The sequence below is a fragment of the Aptenodytes patagonicus genome, chromosome 10, assembly GCF_965638725.1.
Source record: "Aptenodytes patagonicus chromosome 10, bAptPat1.pri.cur, whole genome shotgun sequence".
Taxonomy (NCBI): domain Eukaryota; kingdom Metazoa; phylum Chordata; class Aves; order Sphenisciformes; family Spheniscidae; genus Aptenodytes; species Aptenodytes patagonicus.
This window is the reverse complement of record NC_134958.1, coordinates 24,270,919-24,287,840: the sequence shown is the minus strand read 5'-3', so window position 1 is coordinate 24,287,840 and position 16,922 is coordinate 24,270,919. Positions and strand designations below refer to the sequence as shown.

General features: G+C 51.1%; 1 protein-coding gene across 1 annotated transcript; it reads left to right on the top strand.

Moving 5' to 3' along the window:
• Nucleotides 1–849: 849 nt before the first annotated feature.
• OAZ2 (ornithine decarboxylase antizyme 2) lies at nt 850–15,142 on the top strand. The gene is given in 6 exon segments (XM_076348631.1): nt 850–973; nt 4,360–4,435; nt 4,437–4,517; nt 9,714–9,889; nt 11,658–11,743; nt 13,561–15,142. Coding segments are annotated over 6 exon segments (573 nt in total). The 5' UTR covers nt 850–953; the 3' UTR covers nt 13,695–15,142.
• The last annotated feature ends 1,780 nt before the right edge of the window (nt 15,143–16,922 follow it).

The window sequence follows — 16,922 nt, the reverse complement described above, 5'->3', positions numbered from 1 at the left end:
AAGCCTGCAGTTCCCCAGGCCACCTTTTAAGCACTAGCATCATACTTTAAGCAGGTTAACACACATCAGAGCCAGCGGCTTGTTCCGTAGTAGTATCACTAGGGCCAAGCAGTTCATTACTTAGTCTCGCTCCTCCCTAACCTCTTCTCCCACCACTTCAACAGGAGCCAGAGCGCCTCCAGAAAGCCTTCAGCCTAAGGGCCCCGGCCTCTTCCACTGCAAGGAACAATGCAGACACGCTTCAGTTTCCCGCCACGGCGCCGCTGCTGCTCATCTTTCCTCGCAGTTGCAGGCCGCCCGCTCCCCACCCCTGTGCAGAAGGCTTTACTCCCAGCCCTCAGGCCCGGCGCTCCCCACCTCACGGGCCCCCCGCCTCACCGACTCCCGCCCGGCTGCGAGGAGGGCCGGGCACCTCAGGCGTCAAGGACCCGCCGCCCCCACGCTCCCCGCCCGCTGGCGGGGTGCCAGCAGCCCCACGGCAGAGAACGGGGCGCTGCGGGGCCCCCTCGCCCCCTCAGGGAGCCGGCGGGGCCCAACGGGCCTCAACGGCCCTCAACGGCCGCCGCGCGTGCCCCGGGAGGGCGGGAGGGCGTGCGCGCGCACGCCCGCGCGGCGCCGTGGCGTCACCCGGCGAGGCGTGGGAAGCGCGGCGCGCCTGCGCGGTGAGTGGGCGTGGCGCGGCGCGCGCCTTTGTTTGGGGCGGCGGTTTCCCAGGCTGCCCGGCGCGGGGCGGGGCGGGGAGCGCGGGGGGGCGGGCCCGGGGCCGGGCGGCGCGGGGGGGCGGGGGGGAGAGGGGGGCGGGGCGGGCGCGGGCCCGCGGGGTCAGTCGGAGCGCGGCGGCGAGCGAGGGCGGCGGCGCCGAGCGGAGCGGGCGGACGGATCGACCGACCCACCGACCGACCGACCCAGCGGAGCCGAGCCGAGCCGGGAGCCGGAGCCGGAGCGAGCCGAGGATGATAAACACCCAGGACAGGTGCGGGGCGGCGCGGTCTCCACCCTTCCCGCACCGCCGGGCCCACCCCGCCGCGGCCTTCCTCGCCCCTCAGAGCGGCGGCGGCCGCCGGGCCTGGGGTGCGGGCGGGCGCTGAGGCGGGGGTGGAAGAGGAGGAGGAGGAGAGGGGGGGCCTCTCCGGCTCTCCGAGTTAAAATCCCCATCGGGGCGTCCCTCCTGCGGGGGAGGGAGACCCCCGGGCGGGTGCCCGGGCGCACCGGGGCTGGGTCCCGGGGGATGGGGGGGGGGGGGCGGCCGCCTCAGCAGCCAGTGTCTGAGCACCCTTTTGCTAATAAGCCTTTGACGCCGAGGAGGGTTTGTGCCCTCCCTCCCCGCAGTCCCCGCGCATCTCTAAGGAAAGGTGATTTTTCCTGGCAGGTTGGTTGTCAGCAGGCATGAACTTACATGACTTGTGGGTATTTTTCTCAGCTGGCCAAATTATCTTGTGTGTCTGTTCCTTGTTTAGAGTCCGAAAAGTGTCATTTCCTGAGGCTCTATCGTACCGCGTAGATAAGCGCCCGGAGGATGTGTATAAACCAGCCCCGTTCCTTGGCCCCTGCGTGTAGGGTAGATATTTGAGCTATGCTGTATTCATCAGATGGTTATTTACAAGTTGTCCTCAGATCAGGTTCCTTAATATATGACTTGCGATGGCTGGCAGCGTAATATCTGTGGGCTAAGTGCAACAGCATCTTCAGAGCCTGTTTTAAAAAGGGGGGGGGGGGGTAAAGAAAACAAACAAACAAACTTTGTTTCTATAATGTCAAGGGAGCTGCATGGATCCTTCCATCAGGCCCAAGTGTTCAGTGCAAATAAAAACCCTCAAAAAAACAAGAAAATGTGCAGCTTTCTGGACCCCAAGGTGCTGGTTGTTGTCGTGGGCTGAAAGCAGCACTGGCCTGGGGCTTCAGGTGCGAGGGCTGTTGAAGAGCAGCCGTGACAGGGTTCAAAAGTTGAGTTGTCCTTTGCGCTTCCCAGGGACAGGGCACAGGGTTGAGATTGCTGGAAGCTTAGCGAGTTAAAATTATACCTGCTGGCTGAAAACATAAGCTTCCTTCCAGCTCCCGTTTCAGGCAGGACTTGCTTGAGAAGCTTTTGCTTGGGAGTTTCTTCAGGGAAAGGCCCTTGGTGATCTAAATGCATCTTAATCTAAACCAAGCTGCTGGAAAGCAGCTTCTCAAAAGAGAAGAGAGTCTAGAAGGGAGCAGGATCCTAATTTTTAAGCTATAAACAGGCCTCAGGGAGCAGAGTTGCAGCGGGCTGCTCGCGCGCGGGTGCATCGAGGGATAAGACTCTGTCGGGTGCTTGCACGGACTTCTTCCCAGGGCGCCAACTCGCATCTGGAGGAAGCAAAAACCCCTTTTAATCTGTGCCCCCCACATGCACGCTCGCTCCCCAGCGTTGCCTGGTGGTGCTGCCCTGAGCGTGCTGCTCTCAGAACCCTAGCTGGCTGCTGCTGCTGCGAAGTTTTGGGGGAGGATAGCGGTGGCGTGCGGATCTGGGCTAGGCGAAGCCCTAGTGCCGCAGGCGGGGCTCAGCAGCTGAAGGGGTCTTGTGTTTTGACTTCTGCATGTGCCAGAGGAAGCAAAACTGGGAAGTGTCTTGAACTGCTTTGCATGAAAACTACTGCCTCTCTCTTTTTTTTATTTTTTTTTTTTTTTTTTTTCCCACAACTACACTTCATTATCCAGCTTCTTGATGCCTTGGCCGCAAGTTGGAGAGCGCTATCAATAGTACATTGTTGACTAGGGGGTGAGGGAGGAGGGAAGGGAATAACAAAGCTGCCAACAGCTTTCTGGGGGTGGGGAACGGCACAGCAAAGTGCTTTGTCATGCCTCTCGACATCCACTACTACTGAACACACACTGGTCCATTGATAGCCCCAGTCATGCCGTGAGGAGGGACTGTATTAACACAAAACGCCACTGAGCGTGTGTGCAACGGGGTTTGCCCTGAGACATCTTCAGTGCAACTGCTTTATATCTTTTCCTAGTGTATTTAAACAGCCTTTTCTCCAAGCAGTGTCTGCTGTAGGCCATGGCACATGGGAACGCTGCTGAAGAGCCCAGTCTCGCAAACCTGGAGGAGGAGGAAATATGTGGAGGAAGAATATTTGTGCTTCCTGTAGAAAGATTATTTTGGTATGAGATGGCAAGCCAAGATCTTAGCAAATTCTGCCTGAGTCGTAACTGCGTTTGTGAGTTATTTTCTGGCATTCAGAAATGCCAGATTTCCGTAGTTCGTTTGCAGTCTGGTATATGTTCTAGCATACTGTATAGGCGGTTCAGGTGATTCTGATAGTGCAGCTCAGTGCTTGGTTTTTGGATACTTAAGCCTGCCTCCCTCGTGGAGAGGGATTAGAGTGGAAAAACACTGTCTTGGGAACAGCTCAAGTGAGAAGTTTTAGGACAGACAGTAAGTTGTCAGTACATCTACAGAGTCTGTCCATTATAGCCTTGTTCCTTGCTCCGCGTGCTTAGTGAAAACCCTCACACTCCCCTCTATTTTGGTGGTGTTTACACAGCTTTGCGCTGGCGTGTTTCATAATGGGAACGCCGGGGAACGACTGGTTTCTCTGCGTTGCTTTTGCAGGCTTTGTTAGAGGAATACCGCTGCCGTGCCGTGCCTCAGCAAAGAGCTTTTGTGGTACTGATAAAGGGAGCAATGCTCCAGAAATAAAATAATTTGCTTTCACGAAGTTCCTAAAAGCTAGGGCAGATATTAAAGCCTGCGTTCAAAGTGATCCTGAAAGACCGCGTGTAGGACATCCAAAGGAACTTAGGAACTGCACGGAAAACTTATTTTCTTGCCCCTAAAAGTAGATCTGTGGGGTGAACTCGTAATTTTTAGGGTTGGGGTGAAGGATGCTTGTATGATGTTTCATTTGCATGTGAAAATGTCAACTTGGACATTGTGGAGCGTGTTGAAAATATCTGAAAAACCAGCCCTTTCGCTCCTCCTCGTTTTGAAAATGTGAAACTTAAACCTCCTCCTTCTGGGTCCTGTTGATCTATTTGTAGATATTTGTCTATAGAAAATGTGTGCTCATCTGGTCATGCGTTTCCAGCCATCTGCCATTGGCAGTCTTCCAGGCGTCCCTTATTAGCATGAGGTTGCTCAGCACTCTCTCCGGGTTCTTGGCTGCAAAGCCCCTCCTCCATTTCTGACAAAACACCGCCCGTTTCCGATACGACTTGGGCAGCAAGTGTTTTTAATGTAGATGTCCGGGCGCTAAAGCCCTGATAGCTGCCTCTGACGTGCTGTGGAGGAGCAGGGATACGAGTGGTTTGGGGTCACGAGGAGCTGTAGCGTCCGAAATGTGATCCCTGCTCATGTAACCTGGTGTTCTCTCTCTCTTTTTCTTGCAGTAGTATTTTACCTTTGAGTAACTGTCCCCAGCTGCAGTGCTGCAGGCACATTGTTCCAGGGCCTCTGTGGTGCTCCTGATGCCCCTCACCCACTGTCGAAGATCCCCGGTGGGCGAGGGGGTAGCAGGGATCCTTCTCTTTCAGCTCTGATATATAAGGTGAGAAAGATCTGACATCTAAATAATGACCTGTACCCGTGTTGCAACTGTGTTTGGTTCCTTTCACAGTCTGATGGGAATAAATGCAAATAACTCCAAGGTAATAAGTGGGAGAACAAGCTAATTTTTCAGCGACCCCGTTGGCAGATCGCTGAGCTGCATGCAGCGCTCTCCCGCATAAATATCACCTGTTTATTAAGAAATGAGAGACCTTTTCTCAAAGGTGTGCAGCAAATAATTCACTAGCCTTGTTCCCGGAGGTCTGTTTCAGCTATTGTGTGCGGAGCCAGCATTATCAAAACATGAAACAACTTCTCAAATGTCTCGCAAAAAGAGGAAGCGGGAAGCAGAAAGGTGAAATGCAGAGAGAGGGTGGTTGATAAGCTCCTTCCTGTGCCCTAGTCCGGAAGGTAAAGCTGTCAGGGCCTGGGAGCTGCCTGAACCGATGTACAGAGTAACTCCTGACTTCACAAAAGGGTGAGGCGGCCGTCCACCTCACAGACGGGAACGTTTCTAGAACACGTGCATAGGATGAGGCAAGATCAGGAAGACTTTGTGTCTGCAGACTTGCTTAGGAGCACGTGGATCTGTGTAGCTCTCATCTTTTGGCCCTCTTCATTCTACGGGACCTTTCCTTTTGGCTTTCGGATGAGGAGACCTGGCTGTTCCTTGCTGTAGAATAATTGGCACTCGTGCAACTTTGTGTTGTGTTACGGTGGCACACGTCTGTCTCCCTTCTGGGACGGGGGCAACTTTTCCACAAGCCAGGGAGTAAAGTGCTATCAGATGAGGTAGCCTAAATTTACGCTAAGCTTGCAAATTTGGCTCTTCAGACAGGAGTGTTGTCATAGGTGTTAGACTTGATTTTTAATTACACTGTAGGAGGCACACAGACTTTACGTGATGAAAAGATACAGGCCCTTTTGGGTCACAGCAACCAAAGTCTCCTCTTGAAATTCATGAGAGAATCACAGACCTCATGGCTGCTTTCAGAGGAGTTTTCTTTAATGCAGCCTTGGTGAATTTTTAGCGTGTGCCTCACCCACTTACCTTGTGAATAAATGTCAACCTCTGTAGCCTCTTAATAATAATGTAACATCAGCTTAATGCTATTGAGTTGAATTGTCACAGATGTTAGAGGGGTATGAAATCCAGAGAAGCAGCAGAGCACAACGGGCTTCCTGTCAGATAAAGAAGATACATAAATAGCTTCAGGAGGGACTCAGGACAAATAATGAATTCCCTCTGGGTGGGAGGGGATGAGAAATAGGGGACCCTGCAACTTGAACTCCTGCAGGCCAGCTTTGCCAAGCCTTGCGTAACACCAGGCGAGGTCCGAAGGCAGAAAATGGGCTCAATGTGGAGGAGATGCTGGTGGAAAGAATCACAGTTTGGAGGCTTTGAAGTGTTTGATTTCAGTATGGCCTTGAATTAGCACAGAAGCTTTTGGCAGTGGTGTGTAGGCAGGGGTTGCTGCCTGTGGGGATGTCATCTAGATAGCTGCATCCCAGAAATAACGGATATAATTCTTTCCGGGTTTATTGCTGACAAAACCTGGCAGAATCTGTCAGAAAATCAGCCTCTCCTGTAACATAGCTCATCCCAGAGCAGAGTGGGCTGTGTTGCCCAGTGGTTTAAAGTCCAACCTCAGACAGGGGTTACTGGGACTCTCTCTGCCCCTCTCGGTTGCCCGCTCAATCTAGCGGTGCTGTAGTTACATCAGGCTGAGCTTTTCAGCCAGCAACCTTCAGCGTGACCTAGAAAGGCATCTGGACCCAAAAGCTTAAGTACTTTTTCCAGCTGTATCAGCTGTAGAGTTCAAGGGATGACCTTTCTGAACGAGCCTACCTCCTTTGGAGTATGCAGCGCAGTGCTCGTCTCCAGCCACGCTATAAATTAAGCAGCTGGGGCTCCCTATAGTTGCTGGGCTTTTTGTGTTAAGAGACTTAATACTCGGCCCTTCATCAAGGGAGCTTTACTTGAGCTGGGAATGCAGTAGCGGTCGGCGTCGGTGCTGCGCAGCCAGGACGGGCTTTGAGCGAACGGACGTGCTCTGGCTAGCAAACTTGGCAGGAGGCTGCAGGTGTAGCACATGCCAACAGTAGGCTGCTTACATGGGTTTCTCGAGTCGCTTGGCTATGGTAGATCATAACATCCTTTCTTCTTACGCTGCCAACGCGCAGGGGCCTCCCCCCGTCCTTGGGACATCTGAGGAGCGTAGCTGGGTTGGAAAATCTTGTGCTCAATGAATTATAACCAAGTGGAAGCTGGTCTTTGTGGCTTTACTTCACTGAAATGGAGCCCAAGGCTGGAGAGCCGGTGGTTTAGGCAGCTTTGTATAAAAGATAGCCTGGTGGTTTGTTGTTCTGTTGGGTTTTTTTTTTTCCCCCCGCAATAGCGTGGTGGGGGTATTTTGCAGGAGTGAACTAAAACCGAACATTTGTTGCATAAACAGGATTTTGCTTTGAGCAGCTTCCAAAGAATTCTGGGCTTCTGCGTCACGGGAACAGCTTCTCTCCCCAGCATCTCGCTGTCTCTATTTTGATGCCTAGAAATAAAATATCAGCTGCCCAAGACAGGCTGTGTGAACGTAATTCCCACTGAACCGGGGGAACTGGTTCTTTTAATCCCTGCGGTTATGCTGCCTTTGGTTCATGGGCTGTCGCATTAGGGGGCTTTTAAGTAGAGAAACCTCACTAGGTTTGGAGCGCGGGGCATAACTTCTGGTGACAGAAGGCCTGAGCCAGAAGGCTCGGAAAGCTTCTCCTCTCCTATCGCAGGCTCCTGCCAGTCTTCCTGCACAAATGCACGCGTGTGCCTCCCCCTCCAATGTGTCAATCCCAGCCTGCTTTTCTCAACTTCCTCACCCTGTTTTTGTTTTCACGAAGTATAAGAAAAGAAGCATCTGTGAGCTTTTCTTGAGAGAAGGATCTTTTCTGAGAGATGCTTTCTGCACAGTAACAACAACTGTAAAAGGCTCCTATAAAGTCACTGGTGAAGGATGTGCATGTAATCCCCTTGTTTTAACTTGGCTTAAAACCTGCAAAACCTGACAGCAGGCGCAGCCACGAAAACTTCTTTCAAACTCGATGAATAAACTTATTTCCTACAGGATATTTATTCTGATGAAGTGTAAACTTGTTTTTCAGCTAAGCTTTGTGGGCTTTAAACAAACGGCAGCTTCCTCTGCTCCGGTTACCAAAGCCAGGCAGTTCCTGATTTGTATGCGGTGTTACTTTGTCGCCAGCATTAACATACTCGATGGCTTCTTCCTTGTCACAACAGTCAAACCAAGAGGGATCTATTTTAATACACGTGTTAACAGGAATTAAAGCACTGGGGCACAGGCTTCAGGAGCCTCAGGACACAGGGTCTCAGAGATGTTTTTGCTGAATCGCTGGTCTTTCAGCGATGCTTCTACCATAATAGCTTGAAACACCTACACGAAAACATCTGCTTGAAAAGCCACAACACTGGGGATTCTTCCCCCTCTTACTTGGGCACCGTTGGCTGCCCATGTGTTTGTACTGCCCGTCTTTTACATGCTTCTTCACTGCAGATCCAAACTGGATTAAGTTTTCTTTGCTGTACTTGCTGCCTGTGTGTGTTATGGTCAGAGATGAGTATATGTCACTGCAGAGCATTTATTAAGCCTAGTCTGGTGAGATGCTGTCTTTCTGCAGCGATGTCACTTGTTTCATTGTCAGTCCAGCTGATTGTCAGCGGATCAGAGTTCATCATGAGCTGCTGAATTAATCACCCTGATAAAATAAAATGCCTGGAGGCCGGACGGTTGGTCACCTAATGACCCGATGGAGTAAACCACCTCCCACCCCACCCGTTGATGAGAGAGGGGCACGTGGCTTTCCCAGGCATTCCCGTGACTCGGGAACAGAGCAGACGTGACTTGTATTATCTGGTTTACTTCTGCCCTTCAAAGCTGTGCAGGTGACTTTGTAAATGTGAGAGAATCGGGATGCATGAGCCTGTAACCAAGCAGATGGGAGCAGTTTAGCTTCCGCTGCAGTTGACAACGTTAACTCGGGAACCTAATGAATTTCTTCATCATTTCATTGGGGCTCTGCAGTGAAATGTGGAAATCATTATTGGGCGAGCCAACTGCCTGCAAAAATTGTCAGGAGGAGGAATGGAGTTTTAACCACGAAACTGTTTTCTAGGAACTGCTGAGCTGAATCTGAGGCGGTCTGCATGCTTGGCATTCTAGTTAGAGTAGTATTGGAGAGGGACGTGTACATCTGTGGTCTCTGGAAAAGACCTCGTCACAATCTTCAAATCTGTGTAGCTTCTGACTGTTTGGGGATTCTCTCTGCGCTGTGTATTTTCTTCCCTTAAAGCAGGAGGCAAACCATTTGCCATACCAGTTGGTTGTAAAATCTGGGAAAGCAATTTGCGGTCATCCCTTAAACAAAAAGACTGTGTTGGGGATTGGGGAGACAACGAAATTGGTCAGACTGCGGCAGCAGATGCTCTTCCAGCTCGTCGGTTCAAGTTGTGTTCTTTGAAGGGTAGTTCGTGAACCGCCCTTCAAAGATGTGGCTGGGACCTGCGGTGAATGAATGGACTCTCACTACCCAGAAATTTAATATAATGTAAATATGCAGAACTGCATTCCCTTGAATAGGAAAACATGACTAGAGGTCTGAGTACTCGTTGTGGTGTGTCCCTGAGCCTGTGAAAGGGGAAAGGAAAAGTATAATGATGGTATTTTAGTTTCACTAAGAACACTTATTTTACATTTGCATCTCTCTAGTTATACTCCCCTGGCTGTTTAGTATGTAGGACTTTACTTTTTTGTTCTTTATTTTTTGTATTAGGTTAGAATAAAAGCAAGATATTCTGGAAAATACAGGTAGTTCAGAACGACAGCTATTAACCACTTACACGCTTGTTTTGAGTGCTGAGACTCGGATATGAGCTTGCAGCTGACTGTGCATGCTTTCACGAGCTATGGTGAGTCTCACGGTGGTGAATTTTAGTGATAGGCTGAAACTCTGGACACACACCAGTCTGTAAGGGCTGGTCTCCTTTCAGGAGGGCGCTCCCACTGAAAACAGCCCCTCTGCATGCTCACTTAAGCACGGTCTCTTACATTTTTTTTTTTGGTCTACAATCTCATGGATAGTTTTCTTTAACCCTAAAGCATATTTCATGAGCTCTCCTCCCTCCCCTGCACAGGACGAGAAGATCACTGTTAACCAAGATGTCCCAGTGCACGAAGGGAAGCCTCAGATTGTCCACTTCCAGTACAAGGTCACAGAGGTGAAGACCTCCTCCTGGGATGCAGTGCTCTCTAATCAGAGCCTCTTTGTGGAAATCCCTGACGGATTATTAGCTGATGGAAGCAAAGAAGGGTAAGTTGAGGATCCCAGAGTTGTGTCTGTGGCCCTGCAGGGAGCAGGGCTTTGCTTACATGGGTGATGCTGTGCGTGTGAGGAGAATGGGCTGTATGTACAGCAGCTCTGTTCCTGGTTTGTGTATCTGAAGTACGTCCTTACTCCCTTGTCTTCAGAGAAGTGTCCTCCTGTTAGTCCTCCTTATATATTTTCTTCCCCCTTAGTGATCATTTCAGGTGGGTTACTGTTTTTTGAGTCCCTATGCTAATGAAAAATAAGCAATAAATGAGCGGAGTGATTCCTTGCATATTTTGGTACAGAAAATCTACAAGCCTTTCTCCGATTTTTATTCTGCTGGCCACTTGGCAAGCTTATTTTGGCAGGCATTTTCCTCTCTTTCAGGGGGAAAAAAAACCCCTCCATTATATTGATGCGCTCCTTCTCATCAGTAGGTGGATCTGCTCTTGGAGTGCTGCCACGCAGGCGTTGGGCTCTGCCAGAGTCTCTGATTTTTCTCTGTTGGCAGAATACGGTAGTGTTTTGTCCAGACAGCTCTGCTCTGGGAAGCTTGTGTAAACGCAGCTTCCAGAGCAGCTACTTCCTGCCAAGTGCTTTGCCAGAGATCTCTGCTGGTGGGGAGCACTGTAGCGTAGATGTGGCTTTACTGGATTCCTCTGCAAAGCTCTCTGAAGTCCTCCTAAATCTCCAAGCAGGCTTCATCCATAAATGACACAAGCTAATTAAGGAAAAAAAACCTCATTGGGCACCTTCAGTAAGTGCCAGTATTCTTGCTGTCTCACGCTTGTCTCATTTGACTCCGAGTCCAGATAAATGTTTGTGTGATTTCTTCAGTCGGCCTGTAAATCCTTTAGCTGTCCAAGTTCCTGCTCTTCTGGGAGGGTATTTACCCGCCTGTGTCATCGTGACTTAAAGTGCAATTTTGTAAGATTATTTTTAGCTAGGTAAAACAGCCTAGTAGAGGCTATAATTAAAATAGTTCATTACCATATTAACAAAACCCTTGCAAATTTAATCTCCCTCGCTGCACTCCAGTCTCGCTGACTGCTGTTTAATTAGATGTCGATTGAAGCCCTGTTTGTCACTGCTCTAGCAGCCTGCCTTGTAAATGGTTACAAGGCCAGCAGTGACAGCGATGGCTCCGCCGAGCCGATCCCCAGGGCTCAGAGAGGGGTTAATGCAGCGCTGCTTCCATCAAGAGGTGGCAGAAATAATTTAGCTGGAAAGGCAGGAAGCGTGGATTCCGGGGTGCATCAGCTGTGCCGTCCAGCTGATGTGTTCAGGAAACAGCTTTGCCTGCGCACATGCTCCTTCAGTGATGGCTTTCTCTTCTCTTCTGCCTGGCGTGAGCTTTTTTTCTTTTCCTTCCATGAAGCGCAAAACTTGCAGATCCCCTCGTGTGTGTTGCCAGTGGAGGGGGATGTAGCCTGGCTCGGGATCAGCTGCGGTATTCAGCTTCCTGCGCACGAAGGCTTCTGTACAAAATCACTGGCCGGTGGGGATGGGTGCTTGTGCACGCTGGCGCCGAGGACAGTGACTTGTGGGGTGACTTGGTGTGATAGCTCTTAGTTTTGCAGGGCTGGATAGCGAAGCAGGAAGCCCATTGTTTCGGCGCCCATTGTTTCGGCACCCATTGTTCACTGGAAGGGGTCTGTAAACAAGTAATCTTTCTGCCTGAAAACATCCAAACAGTTGATAATGCTCAGAGGCTTCCTCAGGACAGGACTTCCTATAGCTGATGTTCTTTTGTCTCCTTCCTCCTTGGCAGGTTATCAGCACTGTTGGAGTTTGCTGAAGAAAAAATGAAAGTAAACTACGTCTTTATTTGCTTCCGAAAAAGCAGAGAAGACAGAGGTGAGAACTCGCCCCCGCTGTCAGGTTTGCTCCCTAGATCTAAAATGGTGCTGCTGAAGCTGTACAGAACTCTGGTAATCCCAAAGCAAGGCTCCACGGGACGCTTCCTATGGCAGTAATTGTTATATGGATAATTCTCGTGGCGTTCTTGCAAATGAGAAATAGTTTCTTGTGGAGGAAGTAAGCCCTTTCTTGAGACTATGGGAGAGGGAGTATTGTGGTTTCTCCAGCAGATATGCTTTGCTGTCCTGTTAAATTATTACTATACTGTCATGCAGAAAGCTGCTGCTGAATTACTTGGAGTATTTTCTTGTCCAGAAATTGGTTAATATTTCTGCTTTGGTAAGGAGTGGAGGTCTCCATTTGGCACCAGGCTTGTGTGATTTGGAAGGAGAAACCAGGGAGAGGTTATTACGTGGGAAATGAACACTTACAGCTTGTTGCCCTGATGCTAATCTGCTTTTTAAAGATCTCCTGGCAGTTTTGCCCTTCCTAGACCTACAGGTAATCCTGACCCTGGCTGTAGATGCTTATGGCTTAAGGGGGCTGCATTAGGATCTAAAGATAGACGCGTTGGGTGAGTGATTACGGCACGGAAGTTTGAGGAGATTTGCGGTGAGGTACCAAGCTGCGGATGTGTCACTTTAAATCTTACTAGGCGCAGGCTAGAAACCAAGCAATGGCCGTGGCAGGAGTAATTCAAACCTTAATTCTAATTTTACTCTGCTGCTTCACAAGCCGCACTGTCTTGTCTGAAATGAAGCGCGTTATTAGAGCTAAGCTGTGCTGAGCTCAGGAAGATGTCATTCCATGTTATGATGCCAAGAATAATTTTCAGATTAAGTTCTTGCTATAAGGTCGCCGCCACCACAGGCTGCATAGGTGACCTCCGCAGTGGCTGGTTACAGGAGACATCTGATACTGGGTTTTGTTTTTAAAAATGGGCTAGGTGTTGTTCTTGGACCTGGCTTATTTGTATGAGTCCTGGAGCGCTCCAGATCCTGGGTCCTTGTCTATGCAGTTGAAATTCAGTGCTGTCTTGAAAATATATAGGAGCTCTTCCGCGTGACCGTTCAGTGGCTGGAAGCTGATCATCAGAGGGTGCCGTAGAGATTAGATGCTGCGCCAGGGTAACTTTTATGGGGCACAGGGAAGCGATCGCTTTAGTAACAAGCGGGCATGCATCCAGTCACTGTGTAACATAACCTTGCCCGACCAAGACAAGGTGTGTGTGGGGACTGACCCCGCTCTGAATTTGTCCTGTGCATAACCCGTGGTCTGAGGGTGGCTTTCCTGGGGGACCGCACTGAGCTGCGCTGAGTTGTCTTGAGTTTCCACTGAGCTCTCCTCACAGAGGCAGCAAATTTCTGCCTAGACCTTGAGTAAGTAGATTCCCGTTTACTGCTGTCTGACCCACTTTCAGGGCTCAAAGGGTGCTGGGACCCACGTAAGTACAGAATAAAAACTTTGACGTGCTGCGGGATGGCCACGTGCATCCTGGCACAGCGGGGCTGTGCGGCTGGTGCAGGTAGAGAACCAACCGTCGCTGTTTCTCAGAGGGGATGGAACAGACATCGCAGGATAAACTGGCTCTGCTGCACAAGTAAAATCCCCTTTGCGCTTACGAGCAGCTGTGATGAATGCAGGAAGAGACAAGACCTCCTATTCGAGAGGGCTGTCGTGTTAAAATGGTTTCTTTCTGTGCTCTGGATGCGCTCACAGAGGGTGTTCAGTGTACTTTGATATTCGTGGCTTCTAGGGTGATGCACGTAAGGAGGATTATTCCTGGTGGTAACAGCTTTCCTTCTCTCTGGTAGCTCCACTCCTGAAGACATTCAGCTTCTTGGGCTTTGAAATCGTGAGGCCTGGTCACCCCTCTGTCCCGTCGCGGCCAGATGTGATGTTCATGGTGTACCCCCTGGATCAGAACTCTTCCTCTGATGAAGAATAGCTGCAGCGGGGGACTCCAGCATTTTCAGGTCACGCTGTTGAGGGGAGAGAGGGTTACATCTCCTTTCTTGAGGAAAGGGAAAACAAGCTTCTGTTGGACTGAAACTGCATTTCTCATTGTTAGATTGGCCTGTGTATCCTCAGAGTTGACTATCTCATTGAAATGTGTTGCCTAGAGAACTATATATACACACATGTAATCACCAAATAGTAAATGGAAGATGTTTATGAACTGGCATAGGAGCTCTTTACGTGCAGCTGTGTGGTGTGTTAGCCTAGGGGCACCTGGTGCCCAGGCCGTGCGTGGGGGAGCACAGCGGTAGATGCAGTATCAACTCCTTGACTTCTCTAAACCCGTGTTGGCCCTTTCCCAGGCACCCGATGTGCGCTCATCTGACAGACTACTTTTTTATTTTTCACTCAGACTCTTAAGTAGAAGGCATGTTTTGGGCGTTAGGCACATGGAGGAGATGTGCTCGAGTTTAACCTTTAACACTACATTAAAACCCCCGTGCGTCTCTGCTTTGGGGCGACCGATGCTGTTTTAACTGGTCTAACCTTTTTTTTTTTTTTTTTTTTAAAACTTCTTGCTCTTCCAGCTTTTGTTTTAAGCAGTCTTAACTCTGTTCAATGTTACCACTGCGCTATCACAGCGTTCAATAAAAGGGGCATTCAGATGAACCTCACACAGCTGGGGCTGCTTATTTGAAAGGAACAGAGCCTCTGGTGGGCCTCCTGTAGCGCTGCGATGGTTTCAGAGGGTCAAGCGAGTGTTCGGAGCAATACCTCCGCTCTGGGGGAGCGTTTCCTCACCTGCCTGCGGTGTGATGGTTGTGATGGTCCAAGGAGCCTAAACAGCTCGCGCCTTTATCCTCCGCCCAAGGACGGGTAAGGAGCAGGCCCGTGGCCGTCACCTCTGTTCTTCCTCCTCACCTTTCCAAAGAGATGATCTCAAGACTTGAGACACCGAGCTAACGGCTGTATCCAAACCAAAGGGGGTTGCGTGTGGGGGCAGGCGTGGATGGCGGCTCTGCCGGTCGCGGTGGGATGCTCTCCCCATCTGGGGGCTTTCCCGGGATGGAGGGATGGGACCGCAGTGCTGGCAGTAGCTCGCGTTTCATCCCTACCCCTTCTGATGTTGGAGAATGAGGTTGTGCTCTTGTCTTCGTGCCATGTGGATGTAACCTGGCTGGCTTGCTTTGAAGGCCACACGAGAAGGGTGTATTTATAAACTGTGCCCTGGAGGCGTGCCGTGAGCTCTCTTCCTGGCCTGGCTGCTTGCGTGTGGACTTGTCCTTGTGTGCTTTGTCGTGCTCTCACCCTTCTGTGGAGGATTTTGTTAAAAGCTGAAGCCGAGCCATTCCATAAACGTCATGGTCAGTGTTTTCTGTTTGGGGGAGAGAGGTGGGGCTGGGATACAAGTTTGTGTGAATAAATCATCTTAAAGTTTGTGTCTCTTTTCCCTCCTTCCCCTCCAATGAAATCAAAGGGCTGGTGGCTCTACTCCCTCTTCAATGGGGCATTAAATCCTATGTCTGGTTTAAAATTAGAGGCTGGGCACACCTCTGCCCTAGCTTTTGTTGTGGGGCCATAAGCCCCTCTTGTCCTGGCTGCGGCTCTGCAACAGGCATTGCCCCTCCTGGCCTTGCTCCAGGTGCGGTGCAGAGACAGAGGAGACCTTGCACGTGTTCCCTAGCTGAAACAACACTGATTTCTAGTTCCGGCTTTTGAAAGGCCAAGTTTTATGCCTTCCTAGAGCTAGAGCTGCCCCAACTCCTTCCCTGGGCTGGTGGGTGCTTCCCGGGGTGTTTCTGCATGCGCCAGGACCCTGCTGCCACCCCCTTGTGCTCCTCTACCGGCACATCCCTAATGTGACGGGGTGGGAACCACTTTGCTCCTTCCTTACTGGTAAAATTTACTGGTAAAGTGTAAGGTCCTGGTCATGGGAGCCTGGAGTGGGGATGGTCTCCTGAGCTTGTTAATAAGCTGCAGTTATTAAGCTGTGCCAGTGCATCTGCCTCTCTGACAAGTACCAAATACTTGCTTGAGCCAGGGCAGGAAAGCGTGGTCAAATGTAAAGGTCTCAGGAGTGGCTTCAGAAATACCCTCTTGAAAAATCTGATTTTTCTCGGTGCTGCCTAGCAAAGCGCCTACCGTTGCCAAGCTGGAGGAGCCAAGCTCTGCCCTGTGGCACACCGCGCCCCCAGCTGCCTCCTCCAAAGGGGGCTCCCTGGGGTGGTGGAGATGGGCTCGTCTGTGCAGGCCAGGGCCCTGGCAGGCCGTGGGGCAGCTGCCCCAGGGGTTCAAGCCTGACCCAAACCGTCACGGCTGAGCTTGGCTGCAGCATCCCCAGGTGGAGCTGTGTCGGCTGGTGGCAGAGCGGAGGGGCCAGATCCAGGTGCGCAGGGCCTGCGCGCAAGCAGGAGGGTGCTGGGGGGGCAGGACCTGCTGCCCCACTGGGCCACCCCCCCACAGCCTCGGTGGCTGCGGACCGATCAGCTTGGCACCAGGAGCAGCACGTCTGCTTCAGCCCTCTCGGATGCCCCAGACATGGGGGACCCCCCCCTCTTCACCCCCTAAAAATCACTGGCCACAGCTTTTGGGGACAAAGGACCAGAATTCAGGGGAGCAGGAAGAAAAAGCCACCCTCACAGGTTTGTGATTGTCTCTTAAAAAGATTTATTCTCTCTCCTTGCCCAAATGTACAAAGGCAAGAAGAGTACAGTTTGTATATATATATATTTATATATATATATATAAAAAAACAAGGAACTTGGTAATAATGTACACTTTACAGAAGGGCAGAATCAGGAAGACTGAAATGAAACCCAACACAGCAACGCCAATGGAAACGAGCTATAAACACCAACGGTTTGACGCCCTGGCCGGCCGCCCGCGGGGCCCGGTGGGCAAGGGATGGGGCTGGGGAGGGCGACCCGGTGGGCAGGGGGCCCCACGGGCAGGGGAGCAGCACCACCGTGGGGGGCCGGGGGGCCAGCCCCACGGGCAAGAACTGACCAGGAAAACCTGAAAAACGTCAAACCTCAAACCTATTCTGCATAAACCGTTGTTTCATTTAACACCTAAAGGGAGATTCAACTGGGTCCCAACTAGGAAGGTGGTGAGCAGCCCCCCCCCCCAACCCCCTCTGACCGCCAGCAAAGCCTGCGGCACCCCCCTGTCACCCCCCTGCCCCAGCCCAGATGCCCTCCTCTGCGCCCCTGGAGCT